Source organism: Phyllobates terribilis, unplaced genomic scaffold (assembly GCF_046119375.1).
Source record: "Phyllobates terribilis strain yellow unplaced genomic scaffold, ASM4611937v1 Scaffold_9__5_contigs__length_417890890, whole genome shotgun sequence".
In the NCBI taxonomy this organism is placed as follows: domain Eukaryota; kingdom Metazoa; phylum Chordata; class Amphibia; order Anura; family Dendrobatidae; genus Phyllobates; species Phyllobates terribilis.
Window position 1 is genome coordinate 101378978 of NW_027362769.1, and position 18083 is coordinate 101397060.

The window sequence follows — 18083 nt, forward strand, 5'->3', positions numbered from 1 at the left end:
GGGGTATAGCCTCAGAGGGGACAGGCGCAGAGGATGGGGGTTGTGGTGGTGCGGTGCAGCCGGTAATGATGACAGACTCGGGTTGTGCAGTTAAGGGTCTTTACTTACTGCAGATGTTCCTGGTCACTCTAGCTCCAAGTGACCTCCCGAGCCGTGCTGCGTCCACCAGGTCCTGGATCCAGCCAACCCCCAAACAAGTCCGGAGCGTGGCCCTGAGCTCTCCCTCTGTCCTTTCTTCAGCCGTCCCCACCAGTGATTCACCTAAATCCAGCTCCCTCGGGCCTTCTGTTGGGCAACCTTTGGCCTAAGGTTCCCTGACCCTCCATGTGGTGTGCCTTCAGGGTGAATGTAGTGGGTGACCGTGACAGACACTGCCCACGGTCTCCGGTCTCTGGCTGGGGAATGTCTTTGCCCCCACCAGCTTGGGTTCCGGTACCCTTCTGCTGACTCCTCACCCGGTGTTCTTATTTGGGTTCTTGGGTCCCTTCTTTGTCCCCCTCTGGGTCTTTCTGCACTCCACTCTCTCTCCAGGGCTGTTGTTTCTTTCTCTCTCTTGCTGCAGGCTTGTCCTCTGCATCTGACTTCCTCTCTGCGTCTGACCCTGATCTTTGATGGTGCCCACCTTATATACACCCTCTATGTGTGAGCTCAGGTGACCAGCACCCAATGAGCTCCTATCACTACCCAGACTGCTCCCCCTTTCTGCCCCTACACTACATGGGATGTTCCTCCCCCCTCCCACTCCAGCCAGGAACAGGCTCGGTCGCACCTGCACATTTCTAAGTGGGAGTGCCGTCGGCCTGCTCCTCTGGAATGGGATGTATGTAGTGCATGCAGTCTATCTGAGCTCAGTTCCACACTCCTTCCTTACCCGGGAGTGGAATATCACACCTCTGGGTTGAGGTGCAATACCCCTGTAGCAGCCGAATCCTCAGGGTGCTACATTCCCCCCTGGTAAATCACAGCACGTCCTCGGGCTGCAAGACATAAAACACCAAAACATACAAATTTTTATAAACATGTAAAACACATAAAACATATATATATAAAACTTTCTCGTCGTCTTTTTCTTTCTTCCTCCTCTGGTCACCGTGCAACTCGTGACCAGGTAAAGTGCGACAGTCTTTTGAAAAACAGTTTCTCATATAAAACCGGTAGGGGGCGCTTTAGGAAGCGCAACTATGTACAGGGAAATTTTGGCCGTTCTCAGTCCCCGGCCAGGTAAAGGGAAAGGGATGGCTGCTCACAGTTCTCAGCCTGGTATGGAAGGGGTCACACAGGTAAACAGTTCACTGGTCCCAACGGGGACTAAACTTTAAAGCAGCCACGGTTACTTGGGTACCCCGACAGGTAACTATATACAGTCCTTTGTACTATTTCAGTCATAGTACCTTCTAGCCTTGAACCCGTCCGGGTCTTCTGGCTCCTCCTCCCTACACCGCAACTCCTCCTCCGTCAGGCGGTGCACGTGGAGGGCATAAGGTCCCTTGGCACACTTGTGCCGGGTGAACGTTACCTCGTCACCGACGTAGAGGTCACGGCCTTTGTGACCCTCTGGAAGGTGGGACTCGACGTCCCGTCGAGTAACGAAGACGTCACCCATGGTGTTCCGGTCCCTTATGAAGCCCCACCCATGCTGCGCATTAAACTTTATTACCGTCCCGATGGTACGGGGACGATCTGCTGCACGGGGGTTCCTTCTGGTCCGACTCTTTTGCTCCGCGCTGCGGGTCTGGGCCCATTGCTCTCTGGCCCGCCTCTCCTCCCGCTCTCTCTTGAACTCTGCCAGCTGTTGACGGCAACACTCGGTACGCTCTGCTGCAGCTGCCCGAGTCTCTCCGGTGAACCCCATCAAATCTTCTCCCGTGGGGTCCCACACGAACTGGGCTTCCTCGAGTGGAGGCGAGACCCGAGTCACGGGCTTCGGAGCCGGGATTAGGGGCTCACACAAGGGCCCCAACTTCTTTTGTCGCTCCAGTTCCAAGAATTCTTTGGGCCAGATGAAAGGCCGCCCGTCCGGCCACGTTAGCTGGCTGAAGGGGTCCTCTCCCAGATATGGCACCCTTGGTGTTGCGGGTGCGGGCGCGATGGTGGGGGCACCCAGGTTGCCCAGGCCTTGCGGCCAGGCCGGGGGCATCTGGAAGGTAAATGGAACTGTTAGGACGGCGGCGCCCTGGGCTACCTGGCCTTGCGACCAGGCCGGAGGCTCCGCGGAGGTAGATGGCTCTGCTGGGGATGCGGCGCCCGGAAACGCTAGGCCCTGCGACCAGGCCGGAGGCTCCTCCTCCTTCGCCACGCTCCGGGTCACGACGCGTGACGTCACCGGGGTCGCGACGGCGGCTTCCGGTCGGGGCCTAGTCGGTGGCGGTGTCATGGCGGTCTCGGGTACGGCCGGGGGACCTTCGGGCTCTGCGACGGGGAGCTGGGGCAGGTAAGCGGTCTTCCGGTATGGGGTATAGGCGTCCCCCTTACCTGCTGCCATGCGTCTCGCTCCCTCTTCTGCGCCGTCTCCGGCCTTGGGTCCTCCCGCGTCATCCGCAGAGGCAGTCGATGTCTTCTTCCAAGGGAGCGGGCTCCGTGGACGGGTTCCAGCTTGCTGGGCCATCTCCCGGCCCCACTCCGCCAGGATCTCCCTCTGCACTCGGGCCATCCTTCCCGCGAGGCCCTCCAGGGCACTCCGCGCGCACTCCCGGTCTCGGGGAAGCTGCGCCAGGATCTCCGCTAAGCCTAGCGGGGTTGTTGACTCCAGCAGGCTCCTGACCATCGGGTCGGTGCTGCTCTGCTCTCCTCCTTCTTCCTCCAGCAGGCTCCTGGCCAGCGGGCCGGTGCTGCTCTGCTGCCGCTCCATTCCCGGGTCTACTCTTTCTCTCCTCGACTCCGGGTGCTCTCGCTCTAGACACCTTGCCTCCGGGTGCGCTCGTTCTAGACTGCTCCAAGCGACACCCATCTTTTCTCTTTTCTTTCGTCTCCTCCTACTTCGAGGGCGGTCCCGGGGCAACTCGGTGACTGTCAGCTCCAGGGGGAGTTCTTTCACGCCGACAGACACCTCCAGCATCACAGTCTCTGTTGGTGGGGGCGGTTTCCACTTTTGGCGCCATTTTCTGTCCCGGCCCACGATGGGAGGTGGCCTCTTGCTCTCCTTTGGCACGCCCATAATGGCGTCCGCTGCTCTTCCAAGGCGGGAAATCTGCGGTTTTGGCGGGAATCGCTTCCCAGTGGCGGGAAACTCTGCAGATGGCGGGAACAAGCTGGAAATGGCGGACAATCGGCGGGAAACGACTGGTGATGGAGTCCGATGGCGTGGACCCTCCGGAACCGGCAGGAGTCTTCTTTCTGAGGTAAACTTGCACTTTTCTTCAGGCACGCAGTACCCGGGTGTTGCGGGCACGTAATCCTGCCGACTACGCCAAAGTTGACGCGCCCCCTGGGACATATTCCTTTTTGAGGGGAATACCCGGCACCGGATCAGATGGGGGGGTTGTAGTCTCCGAGCGGCTGTGACCCGGTCCCGTGCCCAGGGCGTCAAGCTCAGTGTTATGTGGCAGTCCTTACTGATGTTATTAAAGTTCGTTGTGTCGACTACGCCACCCGTTGTGATGCGGTCACTGTGGCCGCTGCTGCTGCAGGGTCCGCTGAGGCTGATGGTGGGTGCGCAGCTTGGTGGGATAACCCCCAACGGGAGGGGTATAGCCTCAGAGGGGACAGGCGCAGAGGATGGGGGTTGTGGTGGTGCGGTGCAGCCGGTAATGATGACAGACTCGGGTTGTGCAGTTAAGGGTCTTTACTTACTGCAGATGTTCCTGGTCACTCTAGCTCCAAGTGACCTCCCGAGCCGTGCTGCGTCCACCAGGTCCTGGATCCAGCCAACCCCCAAACAAGTCCGGAGCGTGGCCCTGAGCTCTCCCTCTGTCCTTTCTTCAGCCGTCCCCACCAGTGATTCACCTAAATCCAGCTCCCTCGGGCCTTCTGTTGGGCAACCTTTGGCCTAAGGTTCCCTGACCCTCCATGTGGTGTGCCTTCAGGGTGAATGTAGTGGGTGACCGTGACAGACACTGCCCACGGTCTCCGGTCTCTGGCTGGGGAATGTCTTTGCCCCCACCAGCTTGGGTTCCGGTACCCTTCTGCTGACTCCTCACCCGGTGTTCTTATTTGGGTTCTTGGGTCCCTTCTTTGTCCCCCTCTGGGTCTTTCTGCACTCCACTCTCTCTCCAGGGCTGTTGTTTCTTTCTCTCTCTTGCTGCAGGCTTGTCCTCTGCATCTGACTTCCTCTCTGCGTCTGACCCTGATCTTTGATGGTGCCCACCTTATATACACCCTCTATGTGTGAGCTCAGGTGACCAGCACCCAATGAGCTCCTATCACTACCCAGACTGCTCCCCCTTTCTGCCCCTACACTACATGGGATGTTCCTCCCCCCTCCCACTCCAGCCAGGAACAGGCTCGGTCGCACCTGCACATTTCTAAGTGGGAGTGCCGTCGGCCTGCTCCTCTGGAATGGGATGTATGTAGTGCATGCAGTCTATCTGAGCTCAGTTCCACACTCCTTCCTTACCCGGGAGTGGAATATCACACCTCTGGGTTGAGGTGCAATACCCCTGTAGCAGCCGAATCCTCAGGGTGCTACACATACAAAATGCTACTTGTGAACATAGCCGAAGGTGTGGAGCAGTATTTTTGTTTTTGGTCATTTATTTTAACTTATACACAAGTCTTTTCCCTGGAAAGGATGTTCCTTAACATATTTCACAGGAAAAAAGTTTCACTTTAGTTTTTGAACGTTTTATTGTGAGCCCGTAAAAGTGGCTTAATACCTCTGACCACGTTGTTGACAGCAGTGACCTGGGGGTCAGAAATGCTTCCTGGGGCGATCCCCATGCTGTCCCCATGTCATTTGAGCACTGTCACTATCGTTTTGGGCACTTGTTAGGCTTTTAAAAGACTGCCGGGGGTGCCACCGCAAAATTGCTCGAGTCTCCTATAGACTAACATTGGGCTCGTTGCTCGGGTCGAGCACCCGAGTATCACAGCGAGCTCGGCCCGAGCTTCGAGCACCCGAACATTTTAGTGCTCGCTCAACACTAATCTGTATGAGAAACAGTACAAGTACCCGGCAGCGATATGGCGGTATCTTCTCCACCAGGCGCCAAAAGAAAAGTGCCTATAAAATAATGGAAATTATGTTAGTTTCTATTGCTATAGAACATATAATACAGCTGTGGAACGATTTACACCCTATTCACAGGGAGCAATCTGATCCTTTTTGTTTAGGATTTTAAAAACTCCTGTCCTCCCTCCATGTACCCATGCATTGGTACCAACTATAGTCCTTCTCCAAGCCCCATACACAGGGCACCATATGCATCCACCTGCTGCCAATCACTGAGCTATCCCCGTGCACAAATGTTACAGTTTCATGGTAGGAGGATGTGAAGATTTCATCAGTACGGTGATATGAACCCATGGGATTTTGTAAAGTACCAGAGGTCGCAAGGTCATGGGAATTCATCTGGATATATTTTAATATTTCTCAGGCGTTTGATAAGCTTGGAAGCATGGAGTCCTACCTGAAACACCTGAAGATGCAAAGTGTAAGCGAGAACGAACTGGCTGCAAAGCAAAAGGAAGCAGAAGCTGAGATCCAGAAGTGTAGTTCTGAGGCTTTCCACCAGGGGCAGGCTGTTCTTCAGAAATCACCTTTCAGGTCAGGTTTTTCTTATTATTGAAAAATACAGTAGACAAGAACATTTAGGATATAAACATAACTCCCTGCATGCCCCCTGATAACTGCTTTTCTAGCTCCAAAAGCTCAGGAAGGATATGTGCACACAATGTCTTTATTACCACACTGGACTCGCTGAGATTTCCGTAGGCTAAACCATTTCAGAAAAAAAAGCTGGCTGTATTTTTTCTGTAGCAACTTTACTGGCAGATTTGCCATAGATTTTTCCGCCGGTTTCTTTTCATTGTACTTTAAATGCCCGAAAAGAACATCAAAGCTTTTAAGCCAGTATGCTGGCGTAAAAAGCTTTGAAAAGTTGTATAATTTTGGTGCAACTTAAGACTGTGCTAAAACTTTGTAGCTTTCGTCCATCTCTGACAAAATGGACAGAGCTGGGGTGGGACAAGGGGGTGGTAACCACCGCTTATCAAATTCTTGACGTGCGGCGGCGTTTGCTATGCCACTAATTTTATTCCAGCAGGGGTTGGAGTGGTGCACACGACTCGTCCTGGTTATGCCTCTGCATGAATCAGGAGCATCTGCTCATCAAAAACAGCGTGAACAATGCCAGTCTTGATGAATAAGGCCCATTGTATGTACACAGCCAAAAAGTTGTTTGTAGGGGGAAGGCAAGGAAGAAACTCGAACTTAATGCAGATGTCCATGCGTTTCGGTCCGATCTCCGACCGCAATGCACGGACTAGCTGCAGGTCTCCTGACCCGAGTGTGAAAGCTTCGTATATTTCTATGAGGCTGTCCCGCTCTGGCCGGGAGACCTGCAGTCAGTCCGCGCATTAGTTGTCAACGCTTGGACCGATTTGCACGAGCACCTGCATAAGTCTTCAGGCTGGTTACAGACAACCGTTATTAAAATCTAGAAAGTCACATCTGCATATTGTGGATACAACTGGCTCCGTCTGCCTAACCACATAGCAAGAGGGTGCAGGAGCCACCTACCAATTCATGCATTACTCTATAGACCAGAATAGTTCATGCTGTGATTTTTTTTTTCTTCCACACTGACCATTGGAAAAACGGTTATTTGTCATTATGCATACAAGAAAAAAAAAAACTGACCTTTTGGTCACCCGTGTACTTGATATAATTTTCATCCATCTTGGACTGTGTGTACATTTTACCATCAGTGTGCCACCCATTTTTCGCACAGGCAAAAAAAAAAAAAAAATTTGAAGCTTCTCCTACCCATTAAAAAGTAATAACTGGATAGCACTGGATTAACAATTAGGCCACGGCCCCACTATCAGTATTCGGTCAGTATTTTTTTCTCAGGAGTGGGAGCCAAAACCAGGAGTGGGTGATAAATGCAGAATTGGTGACTTGTTTCTATTATACCTTTTCTCTGATTGTTCCTCACCTGGTTTTGGCTCCCACTCCTGAGAAAAAATACTGACCGAATACTGATAGTGGGGCCGTGGCGTAAGTGGACATTTGAGTGCTTTTTTTCCCTCAGGAAACCATTGACTCGAATGGGTGAATTTGATTTGTGATCCAGATCAAAAACAGAAGTCTCAGTTTTGTTGTGGTGGTTTTTTTTATACACTAGGTCTACAAAAAGCATGGTCATGTTAACAACCCATGGACTATAATTGGAAGTGTCCTATCCATGAAAAACCATGGAACATACACGTGAAAAACGGACGTCAGAATGAGACCTAAATATATCCTTCCATTCCGCCTCTTGGAAGTTGTTCTTATCAAGCAGCACCAATTCAGGGAAGATAGACAGCGACATAAAGAAAAAATATTTAGCTCTAGTTTTTGTTACTGAAGGATTCACTGTAAAAAAAAAAAAAAAAAGTTGGCCCAACAGATAAATCATTTTAGTGAAAAGGAAACACTTTGTGCTCGCTCTGTCTGCAGTCATACAAGTCAGCCTGACCCCACCCTGATCATGCCCACTAGTCCCTGACTCCTGAGTGTTTCCACCTTCTTGACTGCAGGCAGGTAACTCGTATATGGAGTGGAGATGACCATCATTACGGCTGCATTCGAGGTGCCCCATATTGCCACAATTCTCTGACAACACACCGTGGCTGAAACCTAGTCTAAAAATTATCACTAGAGATGAGTGGATCGATCCAAGGAAGTTCGAGTCAAATTTCACCTGAATTCGAACACTGAGATTTTAATCACGGTTTGCAAAAAAAAAAAGCTTCTCTCTTTCATCACTTATATATTAGTTAGGTCTCATTCACACATCCGTGTTGTATCCGCTTTTTTCACTAATACAACCTATAATGCTATTCACATATGTGTTTTTCTCCAGTATCATGGATGAAAAGGGCCAATACAAGTCTATAGATCTGTGAAAAACACGTCATCCATGTGCCATCCGTGTGCCGTCCATGTTTAATATTTCAAAGGAAAGCTTTGTAATTTATCCATCCTTGGAAAGCATTGATGACCGAGTGATGGTAGAAACAGACACACGGATGAGACACTGATGCAAAACACTGATGACTCCGGTATCATTTTTTTTACATACGTGTTTAAACATGGAGGTATGAATGAGGCCTCAGTGCCACATAATCACGTCCCCAACACATTTGTTTAAAATGAAGATAAAGTGGCCAATTCCTTTTAATGTCTAAAGGATCATGATCCAAGAGAAACGGTCACGAGTATGAACTCTGCTAACGATATTGTATACAGGACCAGCAATAGAAGCCTACAGAGGAAGGTCTAGTAGATGTAGCCTGTTCTGAGAATCACTTTTTTGCACTTTGTGTGTTATCCAGTCTCTAAAAAAGCACTTTATATGTGTTATCCAGCCTTTAAAAATTAAAAAACTGTAGGAAATTTAATATAATATCAAAATAAGCATTGCTCCGTCATTCTCTCACCTGGCGATCCAACATAAAAGCTCCAGTTGCCTTCCCAGCCCATATTTACAAGCTGCACACGTAACCACTTTAGCCAAAAAATGTCCGTAGGAGATCACATGCTGTACTATTGGCATCACAGCCAAATTTTGATGATTTATGCTAAGAATAGGCCATCAATATAAATTATTAGACAACCCCTTTAAAGGATTATTCCCATCTCAGAGATTCATGGCTGAGATGACAATATCTGTCTACGTGCTGACCACAGGAGGTCGGGATTCTGGAAAAAGCAGAGCGAGTTTTATACTGTTTCCATAACTCCAATTTATTTCAATAGGAGTTACAGAAACAGTGTTTCGCAGCCCGCTGTCTGATTATTCTATAGCCCCGAACACTTGTGACTAGTGCATAGAGACAAATATTCTCGCCTCAGCCATAAGTGGCAGAAATAGGAATACCCCTTTAAACACAATTTATTTAGTATTTTTGATTATCCAACCATTGTGCAATGAAGGACACCTTCTCATTTTTAAGAAGCATGAGAATAAGAATTTGAAGTTTTTTAAACTGTTTTTTTTTTTTTTTAAATCGCGAAATATTTGTGCATATCGGTCTTCCAACATGGCTGAAAAAAGTTATGACTAGCATTTTTCCAACATGGTAATCATATCATTTCCAAAAAACTATGCAAGCGTGGCTATAGATCCTATATTTTTCTCCTAGAAAAATATATTTGTTTTCTACCGAGGTTCATGGAAAATAAGTTTGTACTCATTTGAGCATTTTGTTACAATGACGAAATAACATGAAAAGAATTCTTCAAAATGTTCAAATTTACCAAAAATTGTAAAATGATTTCCAGGCTTTCCAAAGATTATATCTCCTTATTTTCTGTAGACAATTACCATTAGATTATATTGATGTAACAATGAGCTGCTTTACATTGGGTTTCTAGTACTGTTCACTGATGGAACGAAATTAAACATTTAGCACTGAGATTAGCACTTTGTTAGTTTCATCAACACATCTAGAAGAACATTTACTGGTCCTGCTCTTTCTACTACGGGATTAACTAGGATTTCATCATCACCCACCAGTTTATTTTAATTATTGAAATAAAATATGATTGCTTGGAACCATTAAAAGTTATGTTAACATCTGGCTTGGAGATGCTTCCACATAAAGTTTTATGAAATTAAATATATAGCAATTTCCCAAGTTTTAAATACATAGCAATTTCCCAAGTTTTTTTTTTATTAACTGAATTGCTCCTGTTGGTAGCTCGAGTGATAGAAAATAAAGTGGAGAGAGACTATTCAATGTAGTTTTGCTTCAGGATATAATCATTAACTGGGTCGGACTAGCTCCTCAAAGTCATAAAATGCTCCTCCAGTGGTCCAAGGCCTTAACATGATAATAAGGTCCCTAATACAACACGAAGAACAGAAAATTATAATCCTAGAGGGTAATGGATAAAGATGTCGTTACAGGGCACTGAAACAACACATGTAACTGAGAAGAAAAAGATTTTTATAATAATCCAAATTACCGAAAAAGTACTAAACTATTGCAATACAAAATCTCAGAACAATAAAATACAGTTCTGACATTACAAAGGCTAAAAATGGTGGGTGTACAACAGTGGGAACCCCACGGTAACCAGTAAACATAGCATAATTATGTTTTATATACAATATAATTTAATGATATGAATGAATAAGTATTCAGTAGTATATAAACATAAGTGCATGAATAAATAACAATACAAAAATGGCAAAAATATATATAACCCACAGCTAAAAGGTCACTGGTACTTGATATTAATAATCAGTAGCAAAACAGCTCACCCACCAAAACACCCAACGCGCGTTTCACTAACGCTTCGTCAGGTTGTTTTTAGGTTTTGTATTTTGATAAAGTTTAGTACTTTTCCAAGAACTGAATCCTGAGGAACCCCAACAGTAAGGAGAAGAGGAGAGGAAGAGGAGACAGCATAAGACACAGTGAAGGAGCTGTCAAAGAGGTAGGAGAACCAAAAGAGGGCAGTATACTTGAGCCCAATAGAGCTGAGCACAGTGAGGAGGAGCTGGTGGTTCACAGTGTTGAATGCTGCAGAGAGATTGAGGGGAATCAGCAGGGAGTAGTGGCTATAAGATTTAGCTTTTAGTAGATCATTAGAAACATTAGTGAGAGCAGTTTCAGTAGAGTGTAAAGAGCGAAAACCAGAATGTAAAGGGTTAAGAAGAGAGTTATCTGAGAGATAGTGAATTAGATGGGAGTGGATCAAGCGTTCCAGGAGTTTAGAGATGAAGGGAAAATTAGAGACAGGTCTGTAGTTAGCAGTGCAGCTCTGGTCGAGGGATGCTTTTTAAGTAATGGGTGTATGCTGGCATGTTTGAAGGAGGAGGGAAAGATACCATATGAGAGGGAGTTAAATATTTTAGCTAGGTGAGTGGTGACAGCCGGGGAAAAGGAACTGAAGGAGATGTGAGGGAATAGGGTCACTGGTGCAGGTAGTAGGGCGAGAAGATGCGAGGAGTCTGGTAACCTCTTCTTCCATGACCAGTTCAGACAGAAAGTGAGCTAGATGAAGTGCAGGAGGGAAAAGAATGCATGATATTAGGGGATTGGGAGAAAATATCCTGTCGGATATGGTCAATATTTTTTTTTTAAATAATTAGCCCGACCATCAGCGAAGAGGGAAAGAAACGTAGTCAATGAGTGATTTAGGATTATTAGATAGTGAGGTAATGAGAATGTTGAAATAAGCTTGTTTGAAGACATGAAGGGCAGAGTTGTATGTTTTAATCCCTTCACTACCCAGTGATTTTTCTGCTTTTTCGTTTAGTTTTTTTATCCCCTTCTTCCAAGAGCCTAACTTTTTTTTTATTTTTCCTTCAATAATGCCATGTGAGGGCTTTTTTTTTGAGGGACGAGTTGTACTTGAATGACACTATTCATTTTACCACATAGTGTTCTGGAAAACGAGAAAAAAATTCCAAGTGCTGTGAAAATGCAAAAAAGTGCAATTCCACAATTGTTTTTTATTTATTTTTTATTTACCATTTTTACTATATGGTAAAACTGACCTTGCAATATGATTCCCCATGTCAGCACAAGTAAGCAGATACCGAACATGTATAGTTTTTTTTTTTTTATTTAGGTGGTGAAAAAAAAAGTGACATTTTTTTTAAATGTTCTTGTTGCCATTTTCTGAGACCGGTAACGTTTTCGGGATATGGGGCTGTGTGAGGGCTTACTTTTTGCACCCTTAGCTGACGTTTTTAATTAAACCACTTTTGGGGTAGATACAATGTTTTGATCGCCTCTTATTGCAATGTTGCGGCAGACAAAAAAACCTTAATTCGCTGTTTACCGATCGGAATAATTTACTTTAAATTTTGATAGATCAGACATTTCTAAACGCAACGCTACCAAATATGTGCATTTTTTTTTTTTTTTAGTTGTTTTATTTTTAACCTCTTCACCCTCCGGCGATTTTCTGTTTTTCATTTTAGCTTTTTTTCTCCCCCTCTTCCTAGAGCCATAACTTGTTTATTTTTCCATCAATATGACCATATCAGGGCTTGTTTTTTGCAGGACGAATTGTACTTTTGAATGAAAATGTTGCTATTCCACAATTGTTTTTTGGGTGTTTTATTTACCATGTTCACTATATGGTAAAACCTACCTGGCAATAAGATTCCTCAGGTCAGTATGAGTATTAGTTTTTTACATTCATTTTGTATGAACATTTTTTTTTGCATTTGTCGCCATTTTCCGAGACCTGTAGGGTTCTAATTTTTTAGGATCTGGGGCTTATTGACGGTTTATTTTTTGCGCCGTGAGCTGACATTTTTATTGATACCATTTTGTGGTAGATACAATGTTTTCATCGCATTTTAACATAATTCTGGGTTTCATTTTTATTACTCGAGTCGCTACAACACTTACCGATTTGATTTACTTTACATTTTGATTGGACATTTATGAAAGCAGCGATACCAAATATGCTTTTTTTTAATTGTTTTATTTTTAATGGGGCAAAATGGGGGGGTGGCTTGAACTTTTTGTCATTTTTTTAACATTTTTTTTATAATTTTTAAAACTTTTTTTTTTTTACTTTATTTAATAGTCCCCTTAGGAGACTTGAAGCTGCGATTGTCCGATTGCTTGTGCTATACATAGTGCTTCAGCCCTGCTATGTATAGCAAAAATCACGATCTCCTATGAACTCCATCCACGGGTTGCGATCACGTGACAGGGACGCCAATGGGCGGGATCAATGGCGCACTTCGGCTGGCGCGTGTTATATTCTGCTGTCAGTGATTGACAGTGAGATGTAACTGGTTAACAGCCACAGGTTGAGCACCCGCGGCTGTTAAGGGCATTTGATGGCTGATTATATCAGCCATAAAGTGTAGGGAAAGATATGGTATTGCATGCGAGCCAACATCAAGGGCAGGGACACGACCATGTCGTACAAGTACGAGAAAGATAGTGAAGGGGTTAAGCATAAACTTATAATGGATGAAATCTTCAGCCAGATTGGATTTTCTCTACAGACGTTCGGTGGACATGGAGCACCGCTGGAGAAAATGTGTGTGCCAGGGTTCCCGCCGTCTGTGCCGAGTTGTTCTATGTGTAGGAGGTGCAGTTTCATTCAGGGCACTCCGCAGTGTTTCATTATAATGTTTGGAGGCAGAGGGAGGAGATTGGGGTCAATGATTGCAAATTTTTCATACATTTCTGGGAATTAATGGCACGTATATTCCTATAAGTGTGGTAAGTGGGGGTGTCCTGAGCAGGGGTGAGAGTTATTGACAGAGAATGAAAGAAGGTTGTGGTCAGAGCGTGGGAGAGGGGAGTTAGTAAAATCATGCACAGAGCCGAGAGAAGATCAGGTCCAGGGTATTCCTGTCTTCATGTGTATGAGAGTTCTCCCTTCAAACAATTGGGGGTATACCGTAGAAGTGCTCTCTGGGCGCGGCCATGTTTTGATTGGCCAGCATCAGAGGAGAAAAAGATAACGCCCACAGAGAGGTTGAAGGGAAAATTTGCACCATTATTACATGGGGTTATAACTGTGGAATATAAAGGAACAGAAGAAAATTAAAAATGGTTCCAGAATCAATGGAGCAGCACCAATAGGAGAAGGAATTCAATTAAATTACATTTAAAATTTAAATTAAAAAATTCCCAGTGAAAGGTCCTCCTTAAATACGAAATTAACAGAACAATACACTGCTCAGTTTGGTTCTGATTTTCATGCTATTTTTTCCCCCCCAAAAAACGAGAAAATTTAAGCGTAATATATAGAATCCAACATAGGAAAGTGTAAGTCGTTCCGTGTTATTTTTCCACACTTTGGGATCCACTGCTGGTTTTGAAAAAAAATGAAGTGTGAACAGAGCCATGAAAGGCTCTATGCGAGCCAATTTACAAATATCTCTTTTAATTTAATTTGATTTTTGGCATTTATGAAAAAAAAAAAAGCAAAATATTCATAGAGATTGCGTTATCTGAGCCCAGCCTAATTCTTGTAATGGTGGACTGAATTTTGTATTCTGAAATGTTGGACACTTCTCTAAGTACCCGTAAGCGAGGGAGACATTATTGCAGTTCTTGGAGGCCTGACTTCTTCTAGGTAAAGTTATTCTTATCTCCTGTTTATTATCCTGGCTATTATCCAAGGCAATGGAGGTGCTAACAGCTGTATGGTTCATATTTAGCCCTGGGATGAATGGAATTCAGGAAATGATTGGATACCTTCAGAAAAGAGTAGATCAGCTACTCAGCCAGAGCCCTGCATCTATGGAAAATTCCTTCAAGCAACAGGAGATAATGGCATCATTAGAGGATCATCTTAAGAAGGTACTGTGCACAAGATTTACAAACAGGAGTATCAAATATACAATGTGCACTGGAGAAAAAAATACTGGGAAACTTCAAAACGTTAAAATAGTGCAAACATTCAAGGCTTCTTTACACAGTCATCAATGGTGTAAAATCCATCATTATTGAAGATTATGCCCAACCACACCACACACCTTGCAGACATACAAAAAATGCATTTCTGGAGGGAACAAATCAGCACATTTTTACATATGGAAGTAGTTATATGAGTGTATTTTTACATATGGAAGTAGTTATATGAGTGTTTAAGCATGTGCTGCCCCCAATAAAAATGATACCTTTTTGTAAAGATCCGATGTGAAAGTCAAGAGAAATCTAGTGTAGAAGCCATATGCAAATTGGGCTGGAAGTGCAGTGGGGGCGTGTCAATGCATATGGGTTACTTCTTCCAAGTGTACTGACACACCTCCAAATCACTTCCAGCCGCATTTGCCTATGGCTCCTTTGCTAGATTTCTCATGACTGGCACATCAGATTTCTATAAAGAAAAAAATATAAATTTATTGGGGGACAAGCTCCTATACAGCCATAACACTTTAAAAACTAGAGGTGAGCACATTAAGTGAGATTCAAAATCGCACAGATTTTACTGAGAAATTCAGTTCTCAGTGAAGTTATTGTTCTCGAATTGAATGTCCCTTATTATGCCTTGTGGTCTATATAGACCCCAAAGGATAATAAATATAACATGTAAAAAAACAAACAAACCTGTCCCGGCACCCCTGCTGCCTCTGATGCCCACCCAGACCTCAGGGCCTCTTCTTTCCGCATACACACGCCCGCACGCCGGTGTGTTCACTCTAGAACAAGGCTTACAGTCACGACCAGGCCTTGGAGGTCAAGGTTATGTGATAACGTTACAACGCACCATGACCTCTGATGCTTGGTGTCTTCAATCTAGAGTAGGACTTCTGTCCGCGATCAGGCCTCTTAGGTTAGGGCAAGTCATGTCTGAGGCCTGGTAACGGTAGGAAGTCCTGTTCTAGAGTGAAGACATCACTGCGCTACTGTGGAAAGAAGAAGCCCTGAGGACCAGACAGCAGACGGAGATGTCTGAACAGATGAGCGGTGAAGTATTATCTTTTATACTTTTTGTTTTTTAGCCTTTTGCCGGCCCTCTACAGTGGCCATTTTGCTAAATTCACATGGAATGAATTTCCAAAAATCCATATTCTGGAGAATTTTAAGTTTTGTCAAATTTGAGTAGAATTCAATTCCACTCAAATATATTTGCCCATCTGTAGTAAAAATTTGGAAACAGTTTTTCTTAAAGGAAGAATTAATGCGCTTTGCCAAAAACTAACTACTAATAGCAATGATTATTAAAATTCTGATGATGCAGAACAAGGACAGAACATGTGGCTGCAACGAGGCATTTAAAGGGAGGGATTAGAAAGGCAATTAGACCCTCTCCTATGCTGTTAAGTGGTGAGAACCTGTACATGGCTCTACCAAGCCGTGGAACAAAGGGGAGGAGTATTGGCCTAAAGTATGTGAAAGGCCACAACTTCAATGGGAAGCCTAGCTTGATCATCTGAGGCGTCTCCCCTGTTCTGTGTGTATCACTGAAGCTTACCAATATCTAGTAGAATGCACATTTTTGTTTGCAGGTATCTGCATGGATCCACAAAATAAATTCAGATTTGGAAAGTCACAGCAATCCAGACAGTATCAGTGAATGCGAGGATGTACGATATAAGCTTGGAGAACTGGCTAAACAAACTAAGGTGATACAATAGATCACATAACTGTGAACTGTATGCAACTTTTTTTTTAAGAAAGTTTTTGAAAAGTTTTTAGCTTTTTTATGATTTTAAACAGGAAGCATCCAAATTTATGGAGTCCATTGTACAAGTCATAAGAGAAGTAACACAGACAAATCCCTCCGGGGGTGAAGTGATTTCTAGCCAATCACAAGTTCTGGATGAACAACTAAAAGTTCTGGATCAAAGTATTGATGAGAAACTAGAAGTTGTTAATGTTTACATTGCTTTTATAAAGTCTTCAGAAGAGGTAAATTAAGTTTTTCGGGGTGAAAGGTAAATTCGATTTGAGCTATTACTCTAAGATGTAGCTATTCATTTTTTATTAGATGTACGTGATGTAATCCAATGTCAAATTGATACGTATTGTTAATTGAGCAGTAACCAAAGTATTTTATTTACAGAGATAATAGCATTTTGCAATTCAGTGACAGAGGCAATTTTTCTTTAGTGACTTCACGAAGTGCAGCTATATTGGAGAACTTTTTTTCTGAGAAACTGAAGCTGAACTATGATTTTTTTTCCATCCTATTCACCTAATAGCAAAGTGACGTCCTCGAACAAACTAATTCAAAGGTGACAATATTCTGGCTGCACTTCTTGTTGTCACTTGAAATAGCCATGAGAAACACAAAGATATGTGTAGACTGAGGGGCCGATTCATCAAAGCTTTTACCCCAGAAAAGTGGCGTAAAAGTTTTGAAAAGTCTAAATTTTTGAGCAACGGGAAATTGCGCCAAAACTTTGTGATTTTTGGCATTTTCATGCCAGTTTGAGTCAGCTCTGCCAAAATGGGCAGAGCTGGGGAGGAGCCAGGACAAGGTGAGGTTACACCCGCCCATAAATTCATCACTTTGTATGCCAAAAAATGCTACTCCAGTCCTACACCACAATGGTGCACGTAGTTCATGGATTTTGCGCAAAATCAAAAATGCTCTTTATTCCTTTATTCTTGTCTTCGACCTTACTTGCTACTTATTACTGCCAGATGTCAAAGAATTTGAGCAAAGATTTTTAGGTGTGCATAAAATGACTTCAGTGTGTGGGGTCAAAAATGGCCAAAAACATCTGAACACACAAAACCACGCACAATGATGAACATGAAAAAGGGAAACATAAAAAATAGGCACAAATTAAAAGAAAAATGAGGCACAAAATAAAATAAAAAACTCCAAAAACTAGACTTAAAAAGGAGAAAATGCAATAATGAATTAGGCATGTAGTCTTGTACTGTTTCTGGAAAAGTTCCAGAAAGCTCCTTTATAGTATATACTCATGTTATTTTATAGATGCTAGCAACTCATATAGTTTTTGCTATAAAAAGATGCTTCAAGAAAACGCCAGTGGTGTTTTTCCTGAAGCATCTTCTTTTCTGTCTTTTCTGTAGCTTTAGCATTGGCTTTGCCACTTATATATATTTTTTAATTGTGTATATATAAAACAGTGGTGGTTTCCAAGTGGAAGCCACCAGAAGAATGGACCAGTCACTGATTTGAGCTGTTTCACAGCTCTCAAAGCCTGAAGTCATTAAAAGAAGATTAAAAAAGATAGAATATATTCACAGCTAGTCGTTTCAACATTGCAGTGCATATGTTTATTATTTTTAACATTTATTGAGAATATTTCAAGTGCTTTGAGCCCTGGAAGAAGCAATATGCGAAACACGCTTTGTGTCGAGAGTAGCTGCCTGATCTTCAGTGCACATTAACTCTAGTAACTTTTAATTTCTGAAGTAGGCATTCACTTATTAACTTACTTTATTACCAATTACTTGTATTTGTAATCCATGCCTGAATCTGATTGTATATATTTATATTTATTATGGTGTACTAGGATTGG

The 18083-nt window shown here is 44.0% G+C and overlaps 1 protein-coding gene across 2 annotated transcripts in view; it reads left to right on the forward strand.

The window, feature by feature from the left end:
* The window catches only part of CCDC141 (coiled-coil domain containing 141), a 271474-nt gene that overhangs the window by 181712 nt on the left and 71679 nt on the right, over window positions 1-18083 (forward strand). For both annotated transcript variants that reach the window (XM_073646809.1, XM_073646810.1), the window contains exons 8-11: window positions 5532-5701; window positions 14298-14439; window positions 16092-16208; window positions 16303-16494. In XM_073646809.1, coding sequence (XP_073502910.1) covers window positions 5532-5701; window positions 14298-14439; window positions 16092-16208; window positions 16303-16494 — 621 coding nt within the window. The remainder of the gene's footprint in view (window positions 1-5531; window positions 5702-14297; window positions 14440-16091; window positions 16209-16302; window positions 16495-18083) is intronic.